At 23.0% G+C, this 16,153-nt stretch overlaps 9 protein-coding genes across 9 annotated transcripts in view; 6 read left to right on the forward strand and 3 right to left on the reverse strand.

Annotated features, from left to right (window-relative positions):
• Positions 1-1,383, forward strand: part of DDB_G0286295 (hypothetical protein) — a gene marked incomplete at both ends in the record, with an annotated part of 3,297 nt that extends 1,914 nt beyond the window's left edge. Inside the window, 3 exons of the mRNA XM_632748.1 lie at positions 1-552; positions 621-1,248; positions 1,361-1,383. The exon at positions 1-552 is cut by the window's left edge and continues 1,349 nt beyond it. Of these exons, the coding sequence (XP_637840.1) occupies positions 1-552; positions 621-1,248; positions 1,361-1,383 (1,203 nt within the window). The remainder of the gene's footprint in view (positions 553-620; positions 1,249-1,360) is intronic.
• Positions 1,384-1,672: 289 nt separating this feature from the next.
• On the reverse strand, positions 1,673-2,269 carry atg8 (autophagy protein 8; the record flags this gene model as incomplete). Its single annotated transcript, XM_632749.1, has 3 exons — positions 1,673-1,703; positions 1,790-2,087; positions 2,230-2,269. The coding sequence occupies 3 exons, from the start codon at positions 2,267-2,269 to the stop codon at positions 1,673-1,675; spliced, it is 369 nt and encodes a 122-aa protein (XP_637841.1).
• A 931-nt stretch (positions 2,270-3,200) lies between these two features.
• DDB_G0286297 (RNA recognition motif-containing protein RRM) lies at positions 3,201-3,685 on the reverse strand (the record flags this gene model as incomplete). Its single annotated transcript, XM_632750.1, has 2 exons — positions 3,201-3,492; positions 3,624-3,685. The coding sequence occupies 2 exons, from the start codon at positions 3,683-3,685 to the stop codon at positions 3,201-3,203; spliced, it is 354 nt and encodes a 117-aa protein (XP_637842.1).
• Positions 3,686-4,653: 968 nt separating this feature from the next.
• On the forward strand, positions 4,654-6,009 carry DDB_G0286299 (hypothetical protein; the record flags this gene model as incomplete). The annotated part of the gene is made up of 1 exon (XM_632751.1): positions 4,654-6,009. One exon carries the CDS (start codon positions 4,654-4,656, stop codon positions 6,007-6,009), a length of 1,356 nt encoding a protein of 451 aa, XP_637843.1.
• Positions 6,010-6,573: 564 nt separating this feature from the next.
• crlE (G-protein-coupled receptor family protein) lies at positions 6,574-7,734 on the forward strand (the record flags this gene model as incomplete). Its single annotated transcript, XM_632752.1, has 3 exons — positions 6,574-6,872; positions 6,961-7,098; positions 7,179-7,734. The coding sequence occupies 3 exons, from the start codon at positions 6,574-6,576 to the stop codon at positions 7,732-7,734; spliced, it is 993 nt and encodes a 330-aa protein (XP_637844.1).
• A 458-nt stretch (positions 7,735-8,192) lies between these two features.
• Positions 8,193-9,633, forward strand: zntB (zinc/iron permease; the record flags this gene model as incomplete). Its single annotated transcript, XM_632753.1, has 4 exons — positions 8,193-8,274; positions 8,395-8,546; positions 8,646-9,231; positions 9,335-9,633. 4 exons carry the CDS (start codon positions 8,193-8,195, stop codon positions 9,631-9,633), a joined length of 1,119 nt encoding a protein of 372 aa, XP_637845.1.
• A 265-nt stretch (positions 9,634-9,898) lies between these two features.
• Positions 9,899-12,409, forward strand: ku80 (ATP-dependent DNA helicase; the record flags this gene model as incomplete). Its single annotated transcript, XM_632754.1, has 2 exons — positions 9,899-10,395; positions 10,516-12,409. The coding sequence occupies 2 exons, from the start codon at positions 9,899-9,901 to the stop codon at positions 12,407-12,409; spliced, it is 2,391 nt and encodes a 796-aa protein (XP_637846.1).
• Positions 12,410-12,798: 389 nt separating this feature from the next.
• Positions 12,799-13,815, reverse strand: DDB_G0286305 (zinc-containing alcohol dehydrogenase; the record flags this gene model as incomplete). The annotated part of the gene is made up of 1 exon (XM_632755.1): positions 12,799-13,815. The coding sequence occupies one exon, from the start codon at positions 13,813-13,815 to the stop codon at positions 12,799-12,801; it is 1,017 nt and encodes a 338-aa protein (XP_637847.1).
• A 1,241-nt stretch (positions 13,816-15,056) lies between these two features.
• On the forward strand, positions 15,057-15,752 carry DDB_G0286307 (hypothetical protein; the record flags this gene model as incomplete). Its single annotated transcript, XM_632756.1, has 1 exon — positions 15,057-15,752. The coding sequence occupies one exon, from the start codon at positions 15,057-15,059 to the stop codon at positions 15,750-15,752; it is 696 nt and encodes a 231-aa protein (XP_637848.1).
• Positions 15,753-16,153: the final 401 nt, after the last annotated feature.

Here is a 16,153-nt window from a genome sequence, read left to right on the forward strand (position 1 = left end):
CTTCAAACTCTACAAGCTGCACAAGCTATTCAATCGATGCAATCAATGCACCAACAACAACAACAACAACAACAACAACAACAACAACAACAACAACAACAACAACAACAACACCCACAACTCTCCATTCAGCAACAAGCATTATTACAGCAACAACAACTACAACAACAACAACAACAACAGCAACAACAACAACAACATCAACAACAACAGCAACAACAACATCAACAACAACAAACACAGCAAGCTATTACTTCACCATTATTGAATGCAAGTCCACCAATGACTGGAAAGAGAAAAAAAGATGACCAAGAATCTCTAGCATCTCAAAAGAAAAAAGAAAAACAAGAGAAAAAAGATCAAAAGGAACGTGAAAAGGAAAGAGAGAAACAAGATAAAGAAAGAGAAAAACAAGAAAAAAAAGATCAAAAGGAACGTGAAAAGAGAGAAAAGAAAGAACAAAAAGAAAAAGAGAAAAAAGAAAAGAAGTCGAGTCAAAGAGCAAATAAAAAAGCAAAAACTGGTGATTCTGATAATGCTGGTAGTGGTGATGTAAGTTTTCTATTAAAAAAAAACATTGTAGCATTATTTTTTATCTAATTTCTTTTATTTTTATATAGTCTCCTTTAATGTCATCACCAACAATTCCATCACATGATTTGAGTGGTTTATCAACCTTAATGAATATTGTAGACAGTCAACAAGGTGGTAACTCCAATAATCAACAATCACAACTCAACCAAAATCGTTCACCAACACAACAACCACTAATTCAACAACAAATACAGCAACAATTTCAACAATTACAACAACAACAACAACTACAACAACAACAACAACAACAACAACAGCAACAACAACAACAACACAATCCAATGCAACAACCACAAATTCACCAACAAATTCAACAACAATTCCAACAACATCAACATCATCATCAGCACCAACAACACCAACACCAACAGCAACAACAGCAACAACAACAATATCAACAACATAATCAAAACCAACAACATAATCAAAACCAACAACATAATCAAAGCCAACATAATCAAAACCAACAAAATCAGTCATATCCATTCGATCCACAGTATTATTTACAAAGATCAACCCAACAACAAACACAATCACCTCCTGCACATTTAAATTACCAGTCACCACAGTATTATAATCAACAAAAACAGGAGGGTTTAGGTATTATTGAACAACAAAGAAGGATAATTGAACAATCAGGCCAACCATATTTTGGTAAGTAATAAAAAACATTGTAACTAAATTAAAAACATTGTTACCAAATCAAAAAACTAACCTTTTTTTTTTTATAATTTTATTTTTACTTTATATAATTTTTTAAAAATAGGAAACTATAACAATAATAAATAAAAATAAACCAGATTATTTTGGTTTAAACATATATGTATAAAAAAAAAAAACAATAGAAAAGTTATTTTTGTTTTGTTTTTTTTTTTTTGTTTGTTTATTTTTTTTTTTTTTGTTTTTTTTTTTTTGTTTTTAGAAATTGAAAAAAGAAGATTTACAATTGTGTAAGTATCATAACTAAAAGAGATTAAAGTTTCCATTCATTTGGCAAACTATTATTGTTTGGATCTATATACATTTGGTGGTCTTCTTTCTCTCAGAGTGCATGAATACATTCATGGATTATAATAGGTTATAAATCACTACCAAAAGTATTTTCACCACTAAAAAATAGTAAAATTAAGAATAATATGTTAGAATTATAAGATTTGTAAATAAATAAAAAAAAGATAAAAAAAGAAATGCATACCTGTAAGTAATGTATAAAAATCCATCTTCATCCTTATAACGTTCATAAATTTGAGAAATTAAAGCAGCAGTTGGTGGGATAGTATTATTAACAAACAAATAAATGGCTTTTTCAGCACTAACTTTGGTCATATGCTTTCTAATTTCATAAACAAATTTACCAACAGTAATATCAGCTGGTACTAAGTATTTCTTTTTATCGATGTCTGGTGCATCTGATCTTGGAGCTTTCTCTACAATAACTGGAATTCTATCAAGATACTTTGATCTAATACGTTCAGCTACTTCTCTTCTTTTGTCTATATTTATTTTATTTTATTTTATTTTATTTTGTTTTATTTTATTTTATTTTATTTTATTTTATTTTTTTCAAAAAAAAATTAAAATAGTTAGTAATTTATTATACGTAAATATTACTGTATTAATTTATTTAAAACATACCGAGTGGGTGGTCGTTTTTAAAGCTTGATACATGAACCATTTTATATTGTATATATTATAGAGTAATAATTTAAAAAAAAAAAATAAAAATAAAAATAAAAATAAAAGTTATAAGAAAAAAAGTGATATTAAATGTTTGTTTTAAAAACTATGTATTTAGGAAATTAGCAATATATTAAAGAAAAAAAAAAAAAAAAAGGTTTATATATAAAAAATATTTGTGTGGGTGTGTTAGAAAGTTAATTTTATTGAAAAAATGAGAAAACAAAATTGAAAAAAAAATAAAATTGAAAAAAAAATAAAATTGAAAAAAAAAATAAAAAAAATTTAATTAAAAAAAAAAAAAATTTAATTAAAAAAAAAAAAAATTTTAAATAAATAAATATTTTTTATTAGCTGGTTTGGTATTATTAAAATGTAATAATATTAAAAAAAAAATTTTAAAAAATTTTATTTTTTAATTTTTTTTTAATTTATTTGATTTTAAAAAATTATTATAAGCAAAAAAAAAAAATAAAAAAATAAAAAAATTATCCCATGTACTACTTTCATTTTTTTTTACCAAATCTAATAACCCGCTGTGTTGGAAATTTTAAAATAATAATTATATTAAAATGAGATTGAAAAAATAAAAAATTATCAAATATAGGTTTTGTCCTTAAATATTCTTAATTTTTTTTTTTATTTTTTTTTTTTCTTTTTTCTTCTTTTTTTTCTCTTTTTTTTTTTTTTTTTCTTTTTTTTTTTCCTTTAACGTAAATTTAAACAATTATTAAAGATTTTGAACTTTAGATATCCAGTTATAAATGCCAATGAATCTTAATTTATATACTATTTTTTTTTATTTTTTTTTTTATAATTATTTTTTTTTATTATAAATATTATTTTTAATTATGTACAAACGAGGTTTTTTAATTATTATTATTATTAATTTTTTTTTTTTTTTTTTTTTTTTTTTTAATAGAAAATTTTCATTCCAAACCAAACTTTTGTTTTAATAAATCTAATTCTTTCTTTTTTGCTTGATGATCCATTTTCTTTTGTTGTTTTTGTTGTTGATAATATAATACTACTAAATATCTATTATTTACATTATAACCTGAAAGATGTTCACATGCATTTCTTGCGTCAAATATATCTTCATAAACAACAAATGCTGTACCCATTGTTTCTGTTGTATTACCTAACCTTATTTGTCTAATAGCTCCATAATTTGAAAATATACCATATAATTCCTCTGATGATATTTTAAATGGTAAATTTCTAGAATATTAAAAATAATTCAAAGAGAATAATAATTATTGTTGTTATTATTAGAATTAGTATGAGTGAGAATAATAAAATGAATATTTAATAATTATATAAAATAGCAATTAATATAACTTTTTACATACTTTACATATAAAATTCTATTGATTTCTGGTGGTAATTTTGATACCTTTTTTAATGTGGTCATTGTATTTCAAATAGTTTCTAAATCAAGAAAAAGAAACAAAAAAAAAAAAAAAAAAAAATTAAAAATAAAATAAAAATTCAAAAAAAAATTAAAAAAAATAAAAAAAAAAAGTTAAAAAATTTTTTTTTTTTTTTTTCCCTTAGTAAAATTCCTTAAAGGAAATTTTATTTAATAATCCAAATATTTCTAAATTGGTTTAATTGTTTTGTTTTATATCTTTAAAAGTTCAAATATAAAGGGAATTTGGGGAAAAAAAAAAAATGTACAAATATAAAAAATAAAATAAAATAAAATAAAAATGTACAAATAAAATAAAAATAATAAGGTGTCTCAATTGTTAATTATTAAAGCAAAAACTTTTTTTCGAATTTAATTTTTATAATAAATTAAATAAAATAATATTTTTTAATATTGAACAATGAAAAAAAAAAAAAAAAAAAAAAAAAAAAAAAAAAAAAAAAAAAAAAAAAAAGCAATCACCGATATTGAATATATTGCTTATATTGATGACAGTTATTTAAAAAAAAAAAAGTTTCATTTAAAAACACTGACAAAACCGTTAAAAACTTTGTGGAGAAAAAAAAAAAAAAAAAATAAAAAAAAAGTTTAAAAAAAAAAAAAAAATTGGTTTAACGGTATAAATAATTTCAAATTTGAAAAAAAAAAAAAAAATATTTTATTTTGTTAACACACCCCAAATAATTTATACATATTCGTTTCAATATAAAAAAAAATAAAAAAAATAAATAATAATAATAATAATAACAACAATAATAATAATAATAATAATAAATAAATAAACAAATATATAATATAAATAAAAAAATAAAAATAAATAATAAATAAAAAAATAAATAAATAAATAGATAAATAAATAGATAAAAAAATAAATAAAATAAATAAAAAAATAAGCAAACAAAAACAAACAAATAAATAAATAAATAATTAAAAACAAAAATAAAAATAAAATGTCAGAAACAGAAAATAAAACCACAACTGAAACACCAACAACAACAGATAGTACTGTTACTACTAAAGAAGTTAAAGTACCAAAAGCAACATCAAAAGGAAATGATGATTATTTCTTTGTAAAAAATGTTAAAAATCAATTATCAAACACACGTACTCGTGCAACTGTTGATCGTTTAGCACCAACACCACCATTATCACAAGCTGCCAAAAGAAAATTAATAGACACCAAAGAGAGAAAGGAAAAGAAGGAAAAGAAAGAAAAAGAACCAAAAGAACCAAAAGAACCAAAAGAAAAAGCTAAAAAGAAAGCAAAGACTGAAAAAAAGAAAGATGATGGTGATGAGGAAGAAGACGAAGAAAAAGAAGAAGACGAAGAACAAAAAGAAGAACAATCTCAAGAAGAAGATTCAGAGGAATCAGAAGAAGAACAAAACTCTGATGAAGATAAAAAGAAAAAGAAGAAACAAGCCAAAAAAGTAGCAAAGAAAGAAACTGAACCAAAAAAGAAAGAAGCCAAACCAAAGAAAGAAGCCAAACCAAAGAAAGAAACCACCAAAAAAGAAAAAGAAGCCACAACTACTAGTAGTGATTCTACTGAAAAGAAAGAAAAAGAAGAAAAACCAAAGAAAGAAAAGAAAATATCCAAAAAAGATCAAGCTGCTGCCGAAAAAAAAAAAGATGGTGATGATTCAACTACTACCACTGCCACCGCCACCACCACTACTGATGATTCCACTGAAAATAAAGAAGAAAAGAAAGACAAAAAAACAACTAAAAAACCAGCCGCCGCTGAAAAAAAGAAAGTTAAAAAAGATGGTGATGATGATGAAACTGCTGCTGCTGCCACTGAGGAGAAAAAGGATGAAGAGAAATCTGAAGAAAAAGAGAAAAAAGAAACTAAAAAACCAGCTGCACCAAAGAAACCAGCTGCCGCTGAAAAAAAGAAAACCGCTGCAAATCCAACCGATAAAAAAGATGGTGAAAATAAAGATGTAACTCCATCTGATGATAAACCAGCTGCTACCACCACCACCACCACCGCCGCCGCTGCAACCACCACTGAAGAACCAAAAGAAAAGATAACAAAACCAGCCGCTGATAAAAAGAAAGCACCAGCAAACAAAAAAGCTGAAAAAGACCAATCATCATCTGATGAATCTGCCAACAAAGAGACAACCACCGCCACCACTACCACCACTAACAAAGATGCCACCGCTCCAACTACCACCACCAACAAAGATGCCACCGCTCCAACTACCACAACCACTAAAGATAATGTAGATGAAGCCTCAGTAAAAAAGACAGCCAACTCAGCCCCAAAAAAGGAAGCAGCCAAAAATAAATCAAAATAAATCAATTAAACCAATTTAAACAGGAAAAAAAAAAAAAAGAAAAAAAAAAAAAAGAAAATAAAATAAAAAAAAAAAATAAAAAATTAAAAATTAAAAAAAAAAAAGAAATAAAAAAGTTAAATAAATAAATAAATATTTATATAAAAAAAAAAAGTAATAATTATTTAATTTCCAAGAACAATTTTAAGTTATTATTTTATTATTATTATTTTTTTTTTTTTTAATATAAAAATAATTAATAAAAAAAAAAAAAAATAAAATGAAATAATAAAATTATAAAACAATAAAATAAAAACTCATCGGATTGATTTGAAAAGTCGTATTTGCAATATCCTTAAAACTTTTTTTTATTTTTTTTATTTTTATTTTTATTTTTTTTTTTTTATTTTTATTTTTTTTTTTTTTTTTTTTTTTTTTTTGGTTTTTTTTGATTATTTTTAAACCACTCTTGTCCATAAAAAAAAAAAACTTTAATACGAAAAAAAAAGAGAATAATAAAAAAAAAAAAAAAACAAAACAAAATACAAATAAACACTCAGTAATAATTAAATAAATAAAATTAAAATGCTTAGTTTAAGTTCTTATGTGCTTAATCTAGTAGGATCAATACTGTGTTTAATTGGGTGTTTATTTATTATAGGTCACTTTTTTTGGATACCGTTACTACGTACATCATTATCAAGAATCATTATATATCCTACATTCATATTATTACTTTATGATATGGTTTCATTTCCATCATTTATATCAAAAACAGCAGACTTATATATAGAACGTTCAACAATTATTTGCAATTTTCAAGAAGCAATCATTCAATATTTAATATTATCAAACTTTATTTGGTCAGTTTGTATTTCAGTAAAGTAAGTTTTTTTTTTAATTTATTTTTATTTATAAATTATTTATTTACTATATAAACTAACCATTATATTTATATATGTATATATAAAGTTTATTATATTTATGTTTTTCACCGAATAAGAATTTAAAAAAAAATGAACTTTTATATCATTTATGTAGTTGGGGTATTCCTTTAATTGTTGTAGTTATTACTAAAATACCTAATATGATAAGTGATAATGGTAATCAGTAAGTGTTATTAAATTTACTTTTTAATTTTTTTTTTTTTTTTTTTTCTATATAGAAATATACTAAAATAAAATTTATAGGTGTAGATTTAAAAGTCCAAATTATATTAAATTTTATTTAGAAACAATATTGTTTATAGCGTTTATGTTATTTAATTTTATAGTTGCATTTATTACAATTAAGCATATTATTAGTGGAAATTTAAGAGAATCAGAGACAACAACAACAAGTGTACTATTTGTAAATGAAAAGAAAATTACAACTAAAAAAATAGTTTGGAGATTATTATTATATCCAAGTATATTATCAATTTGTTATATTATGACTTTAGTTTTATCAATTTATCAATTTTCAACAGAATCTTATGGTAGTGGTGGTGCTTATGCTAATAGTATCAACAATAAAAGAAATGATAAAAATACAGAAAGTGGTAATAGTAATAATAATAATAATAGTTATATAGAAATTTTATTATATATTTCAAAGGCAATATTCTTATTACAAGGTTTTTTCAATGCATTGGTTTATTTACGTTCTTCGAAATTAAGAGATCGTTATAAGAAAATAACTATTTTTAGAAAAATATTTTGGAGGGATGAAGCTGATTATCAATCAATTAATGATGGTTTTAATTGATAAAATATAAATGATATTTACAATATATATATATCATGGTAAAATAAAAAAAAAAAAAAAAAAAAAAAAACAAAACAAATTTTAGAAGTTTTTATCCAAAAAAAAAAAAAAAAAAAAAAAATAAGGTTAATTCGTATTGAATTTTTATTTTTATTTTTATTTTTATTTCTATTTTTATTTTTTTTTTTTTATTTCTTTTTTTTTTTTTTTTTCAAAAATAAAAAAAGTTGACCATTTTTTGTGATTAAAAATAAAATTTTAATTTTTTTTTTTTTTAAATTTTTTCAAAATCTGTTTTGTGGATTATTTAAAAAAAAAAAAAAAAAAAAAAAAGAAAAAAAAAGAAAAAAAAAAAAAAAACAACACTCTCATCACACATTTAATTTTTTTTTTTTTTTTTTTTAACTTGTATATATCCTTTATTTTTATTTTCTTTTTTTCTTTTTCAATATTAAAAAATGACATCATTGGAAACGTATAATGATAATGTAAAGACCGCTTTAATTATGTGTTTTTTAAGTGGTCTTTCAACAGCCATTGGTAAGTATATAATTATAGCTATAATTAAATAAATTCCAATTATTTATTTAAATAATTCAATTCAAATTACTCAACCCAATCTTTTTTTTTTTATTTTTTATATTCACAACAATATTATAGGTGGATTATATGTAATTTTCATTAAACAACAATCTCATAAATTATTAGGTCATTTATTAAGTTTTTCATCAGGTGTTATGATTTATATATCATTTATGGATCTATTACCAGAATCAATTGCAGAAATTGGGTTTTATAATGCAAATATATGGGTATGATATCATTATTTTATTTTAAACTTTTTTTTTTTTTTTTTTAATAAATCTAATTTTATTTCTTTTTTTTTTTTTTTTTTTTTTTCAAAACTATAGTTTTTTGTAGGTATTATATTTTTTGCAGTAATTTTAAGATTTGTACCACATGATCATGATGAAAGTGGTGATTCAAATCATGCTCACTCACATAATGGTGCAAGTATAGAGAAACATAGTAGTGAAAAAAAAGAAGTAGTGGATGATGATGATGATGATAATAATGGTAAAGATAAAAAACAAAAGCAACAAAAACAAAAACAACAAAAACAACAACAACAACAAAAACAAAATATTGCAAAATCAAAGAATAAGAAAAAGAGTAAAGATGATTATTTAAATAGTGTTGGTATTGCAACAGCAATTGGAGTTAGTCTTCATAATTTCCCAGAAGGTGTTGCAGTTTATTTGGCATGTTTAAAGGGTATTGATGTTGGTTTACCATTGATGCTTGCAATTGCAGCTCATAATATTCCAGAGGGTATGGCAGTTGCTGCTCCAATCTTTTCTGCAACTGGTAGTAAATGGAAAGCTTTTAAATATTGTTTATATAGTGGTCTTTGTGAACCAGTTGGTGCTATTATCTTTGGTTTAATCTTTAAAGAATATATGACACCTTATTTAATTCAATCAATGTTAGCCGCTGGTAAGTTTATTTTAAATATTTATTTAAATATTTTCATTTAAAGTTTTACTAATTCAATTTTTCAATTTTTATTATGTTATTATTATTATTATTATTATTATAGTTGCTGGTATTATGGTATTTATGGTTATTAAAGAGTTATTACCAGCTGCATTTAAATATGTTTCAGTTGATGAATCTGCATTTTCAAATATTATTGGTATGATTTTCTTCTTCTTTTCAATTCATTTCTTACATTCAATGTTACCGCATGACCATGGTGGTGCTGGTGATGGTGGCCATGGTCATTCACATGGTGGTCATGGCCATTCACATGGTCATGGTCATTCACATGGTGGACACTCTCATGATTCTCAACATGTTGAAAGTCCACAAAGTTCAAGTTTTAATGCATTTGCATAAGACCTTTTTTAAAAATTCCAGATTTTTTTTTTGGAAAATCAAAAAATCTATTCTTAGAAATAATAAAATATTAATAAAACTTTTTTTTTTTTTTTTTATCAATTTTTTGAAATTTTTAGCAAAGATTTTTTTTTTTTTTTTTTTTTTTTTTTTTTTAATTTTTCATTTTTAATAAAAGTAGTTGTAACTGATACACAATTAAATAAATATATAAATAAAATAAATAAAATAATAAAATAAATAAAAATAAAAATTTAAAAAAAAGATGACAACTACAATACCATTAAAAGAAGCAGTGGTTGTAATTTTAGATATAGGATTAGGTATGACAAGTAAAGATAGTGATGGAACAACAACAACAACATCATCAATTGAAGATGCATTAAGATCAGTTACATTATTATATCAACAAAAATTAATATATGGTAAAAAGGATCAATTAGGATTAGTTTTAATTGGAACAAAAGGTACAAAAAACAATTTACAAGATGATGGATATCAACATATTACAGTTGTAAGTGATATTGAAGAACCATCAATTGAAACATTGAAATATTTAGAGAATTTAGCACCTGGTGAATCAAAAGGTGATGTCATTGATTCATTAATAGTTGCAATGGATATGTTAATTAGAAAAACTGAAAATAAAAAATATCAAAAACGTATTTTCCTTGTTACAAATGCAAGAGATCCAATTAATACTGAAGATTTATCAATTGTTAGAGATCAATTTAAAAAAATAGATGTAAAATTAAATATAATGTAATTATTATTATTATTATACTTTTTTAAATTTATTTTTTAAATGTATAAATTTTTATATTAATAAATTTTTATTATTATTATTATTATTATTTTTATTTATTTATATATAAAAAATAGAGGTGTTGACTTTTTAGAAGAAATAGAAGAAAATAATATGGATACAAGTAATAATAATAAAAATAAAAGTTTAAAAGAAAAGAATGAAATATTTTTAAGAGAATTTGCAGAATCAGTTGATGGAGTATTAGTACCAGTTAAACAGGCATTAGAAATGATGAGCTTTTTTAGATCACAATCAGTAATGACTCGTACAAGTTTTAGAGGTGCATTAGAAATTACACCAGAATTAAAAATACCTGTATGGGGATATTTAAAAATGAAACAACAATTATTACCATCCTTAAAAAAGATTTCATCAATAGCTCAACAACAAATTGAGCAACAACAACAACAACAACAACAACAAAATAAAAATAAAAATAATGAAGATAATGAAGATAATGAAGAAGGTAAACCAAATATTACATTAGATGTTAATCAAGAAGTATCATATTATAGTATTACAGATCCAGATAATGAAATTTTAAAACCAGATTTATTAAAAGGTTATAAATATGGTAAATCATTAATACCATTTTCAAAGATTGATGAGGATCAATTAAAATATTCATCAAGTAAATGTTTGAAAGTTGTTGGATTCACAGATCGTAAATCAATACCAATCTATTATAATATGGGTAATACTGAAGTATTTGTATCACAACCTGGTGATAAACAATCAGAGGAAGCATTATCATCATTTATACATGCATTGGTTGAGACTGATCAAGTTATGGTGGTAAGATATGTAAAAACAATGAATGGATCACCTTATCTTGGTTATATGATCCCACATGTAAAGAGTGATTATGTTTGTCTATATTATAATCATTTACCATTGGCTGATGATATTAGACAATATCAATTCCCACCAATTTCACCAAAGAATCCGTTAACTAGGAAATCAAATATACCAAATGCAGAACAATTGGAAGCAACTCAACAACTCATTGATTCAATGGATTTAATGAAATCGGAATTCGATGAAGATGGTGACCCAATTCAAATGTTAAAACCAAGATTCACATACAATCCTTTACTTCAACATTTCTATCAATGTCTTCATCATAGATCTTTACATCCAAATACTCAAATTCCAAAATTGGATCCTATAATAGCAGAGTATATTAACCCAGATCAAATCATTATGAATAAATCAAAACAATCAATTAAAAACTTTGCAGATAAATTCCCCCTCACTAAAACCACTGTATTCTCTAAAACACCTGCTATCTCTGGTGGCAATACCAATGGCACAACATCCAATACAAACAATACAATGATTGGTGGTGTAAAATATCATTGGAAAGATGGTATGTTAATTGGTGAGGAAATTAATTTAGATTCCTATGTCACCGATGATGGTTCCGAGGCTAAAAAGAGAAAGGTTAATGATTTCTCAGAGTTTTCATTGGATAAGTTGGTCTCTGGTTATGTTACAGAGGTTGGTACAATTAATCCTGTTCAAAACTTTAAAGATATGTTAAATAGAAGAGATATGGATCTTGTGGATAAAGCAATCACTTTAATGAAGGAAAGAATACTTCAATTGGTTAATGATTCACTTAGGGATCAATATTATCAAAAGGCTTTCGAATGTATAAAAGAATTAAGAGTTGGTTGTATTAGAGAATCAGAAGCTGAACAATTCAATGGTTTCCTCAAAGATATGAGATCTTTATTTCAATCAAAGAAAAGAGATGACTTTTGGCAATATATCACTGCTGATGTAACTTCAATCCTTGGTGAGAAATCAATTAATTTAATCACTCAAGATGAATGCGATTCTTCTGAAGTTACTCAAGAAGAGTTGGATCAATTTTTGGATAAAAAGGTTAAACAATTCAATCCTCCTCCAATTACAAATGTTAATACAGATTCGGTTGATGACTTATTCGATCAAATTGAATAAAAAAAAAAAAAAAAAAAAAAAAAAAAAAAAAAAAAAAATTCTTAAAAAAAAAACACTAAACAATTGGGTGATAATTATTTTTTATTTTTAACTTTTTTTTTTTTTTTCTTAAAATAGAATTCTATAAATAAATAAATAATTTATTTATTGTTTTATTATTGTTTTTTATTTATTTATTTATTTATTTTATTTATTTATTTTTTTTTTTTGGAAAATTGAACAGGAAAAACAAAATTTAATTATTTATATATTCTATGATTCCTTTAATTGATGAGTTTTGCAATTCATCTTGAGTTATTTCCACATTATTAATATAAAAAAAAAAAAAAAAAAAAAAACTTAATTATAGTACTAAATTTTTTAAGAAATTGATTTTATTTTTATTTATTTTACAATTTTACCATCATTTTACCAGTATTTGTACCTTTGAATAATGCAAGAAAAGATGGCACCAATTGATCGAAACCATTATTAATGGTGTGTCTATCTTTGAGTTGACCAGATTTATACCATTGAGCCAATTCTTTTAATGCTTCAGCATGTTTGCTTGCATAGTTTGCAACGATGAAACCTTGTAATTTTGAGGAAGTTTTCAAGAGATAACCTTCAATACGTGGGCCAACATCCTTTTCAGTAGAGTTGTATTGTGAGATTACACCGCATAGTGGAATACGGGCAAACTTATTCAAGTGTGGCCAAATTGCATCAGATACAACACCACCAACATTCTCCCAATATATATCAACACCATTTGGAATTGCTTTTGCTATATCGTCTTTATAAGTTGGTGAATTGTAATTTACACCGACATCAAAACCTAATTCATCGACGATGTATTTTATCTTCTCTTCGGAACCTACGATACCTACAACTCTGCAACCTTTGATTTTACCAATTTGACCGACCAATTGACCTACTGCACCGGCTGCAGCGCTGATTACCATGGTTTCACCTTGTTTTGGTTCTGCGATCTCTTTGAGACCGTGATAAGCTGTTAATCCGACCATACCCAAAACTGAGAGGAATGATTCCAATGGCGCTAATGTTGTATCGATTTTATTTGCATATGGACTGTTTGAATTGTAGATGAATTCAGATTGCCATGGTAAATGACCCATAATGTAATCACCTACTGAATACTTTGATGCTGAGCCTGCTTTTGTAACTTTACCAATAGCATATCCAACAATTGGTTTACCAATTTCAAATGGTGGGATATATGATTTACGTGTTGTCATACGACCTCTCATATATGGGTCTGGTGAAACTATCTCTAATTTTACTACTACTTCTTCATTTTTTAATTCTTCAATTGAAAATTCAAAAGTTTTCTCTTCAAAATCCTCCAAAGTTGGTGTACCACTTTCGATGTGATTTTTTAATACAATTTGTTTACTAAGAACCATATTTTTTATTTTTATTTTATTTATTTATTTATTTATTATAAATAATTATTATATTACTTTTATAATTAGTTTTTTATTTATTTATTTTATTTTATTTTTTAATCTTTTGTTGAGTGAAAATATAAAAAAAAAATAAAAAAGAAATCTTTTTTTATACTAAAAAAAAAAAAAAATTAAATTAAAAAAAAAAAAAAAAAATTAAATTAAAAAAAAACTTTTTGGATATTTTTATTTTTTTATTTTTTTTTTTTTCTAAAGGGTAAAAATTGTTGTCATTTTAAAATGACGATTTCCAAAAATATGAAAAAGTAAAAAAGATAAAGAACTAATCTTTCCCTATTCTTTAAAATTTCATCACGGGTTAACATATTTATATATTATTCTTTGTGACAATAATTATTTTGTAGGCATTCTTTAAAAAAATGAAAAATATGGGATATTTTGGCATTGGAATGATAAAAAAATAAAAAATAAAAATGAAAATAAAAAATAAAAATAAATTTTTTTTTTTTTTTTTTTTTTTTTTTTTGTTTGAAAATCATTAATGCTGGGAAAAAGTAGGTGTGAATACTTTTTAAATTTCAAAAAAAAAAAAAAAAAAAAAAATAAAAATAAAATTTTTTATTTTTATTTTTTAAAAAGTATTAAAAAGTAGGAAGTATACTTTTTTTGACTTTTTTAAAATATCAATTGACTACTCTTGCAACTTTTTTGGTTCTTTTAATTTAAGAAACAAAAAAAAAAAATTGAAAAAATAAAAATAAATAAAAAAATAAAAAAATAAAAAAAAATATAAAAAAAAAAAAAATTTTCAAAATACTTTAAAAGTAAAATTTTCAAAATACTTTTTCCAGCATTGAAAATCATATTATCTTAAATTATTAATAATAAATAAAAAAAAAAAAAAAAAAAAAGAAGTAAATTAATAAAATGACAAAAGATTAATTTTTTTTTTTTTTTTTTTCATTTGTTAAATTATTTTTATTTTTTTGGTATAAGAAAATATAAAAAAAACAATTTTTAATTTAAAAATAAAAATTCAATTGATTAAAAAAATAATAAAATTATTGAAAAAAGTAAAAGGTAAAGATTTGTTGGTAGTTTTTAAGATATTTTTAAAAAAAAAAAAATAATTTAAAAAATAGAAAAAAAAAAAAAAAAATCTAAAAAATGACAAAATAAAAGATTTTTTTTTTTTTTTTTTTTTTCCAATAATAACATATACAAACTTTCAAAAAATAATGAAACTATTTTTATTAATTATTAATTTAATTTATTTGATTAATTATTCAAATTGTTCAACTATATTATTTGCCAATTTTTTTTCATACGCAACAAGTGATTGTAGTGGAGAATCAATTGGATTTGGATATTCTTTAAAAATTGATGAATGTTTGGGTGCATTTCAACCATTTCAACAAGTTGATGATAATTTTTGGAAAATTGAATTTAATAAAGAATCAAATTCAATAATTACAACAAGATATAGTGAATGGAATTTTAATTGTAATGGTTCAAGTGATACTCAACAATTTATTATTGGAAATAATGAATGTTCAATAATGCCAAATTTCACAGTGATTGAAACTGGTACAATCTCTGGTATGAGTGATATTTGGTATACTCGTGCTTCTATTAGTATTGGTAAACCAGAATATACACCAGGTTCCTTATTATCAGTTAGAGAATATTATAATGATAATTCTAGAGGTAATTGTGATATGAATAATTTTCAAACTGCCGTTACCTACTCTCAAAATTTAAAACTTTCCATTCAAGATACAAATGAATCAGAAACTTGGTTTTGTAAAAATAATGAAGCACTCGAAAACTTTTGTGATTTCAATGGTAAAAATTGTCAAATATTCGATAATACCATATCATGCAATCCTTCAGAACAATCTGGAAACCAAAATTGGTATTGTGTAACACCTTGATTTGCTAACTCAAATAGGAAATAAATTAATTAATAATTTTTAAACCACATTATTTTTTTTTTTTTTACTTAAACACACAATTTTTTTTTTTCTAAATAATTTTAATTGATAATAAGAATTATAATATATTTGATTTAATTTGATCAATAAATTTTTAAAAAGGGGAATAATTATAATTATTAAAGACTCATAAATATTAAATTAAATTCTCTAACTGTATGATTAAAAAAAAATGTAAAATTGTAAATATCAAAGGAAATATGTTAAATAAAAATAAATAAATAAAAAATAAAAATAAAAAATAGATTTTGGTGAATTTCAAACCCCACACACCCAATCTATTTTTATAATAATTGTAATTATTTTTTTTAATTTCTCAACAAACCACATACAATTGTGTG

Source organism: Dictyostelium discoideum (assembly GCF_000004695.1).
Source record: "Dictyostelium discoideum AX4 chromosome 4 chromosome, whole genome shotgun sequence".
NCBI classification, from domain to species: Eukaryota; Evosea; class Eumycetozoa; order Dictyosteliales; family Dictyosteliaceae; genus Dictyostelium; species Dictyostelium discoideum.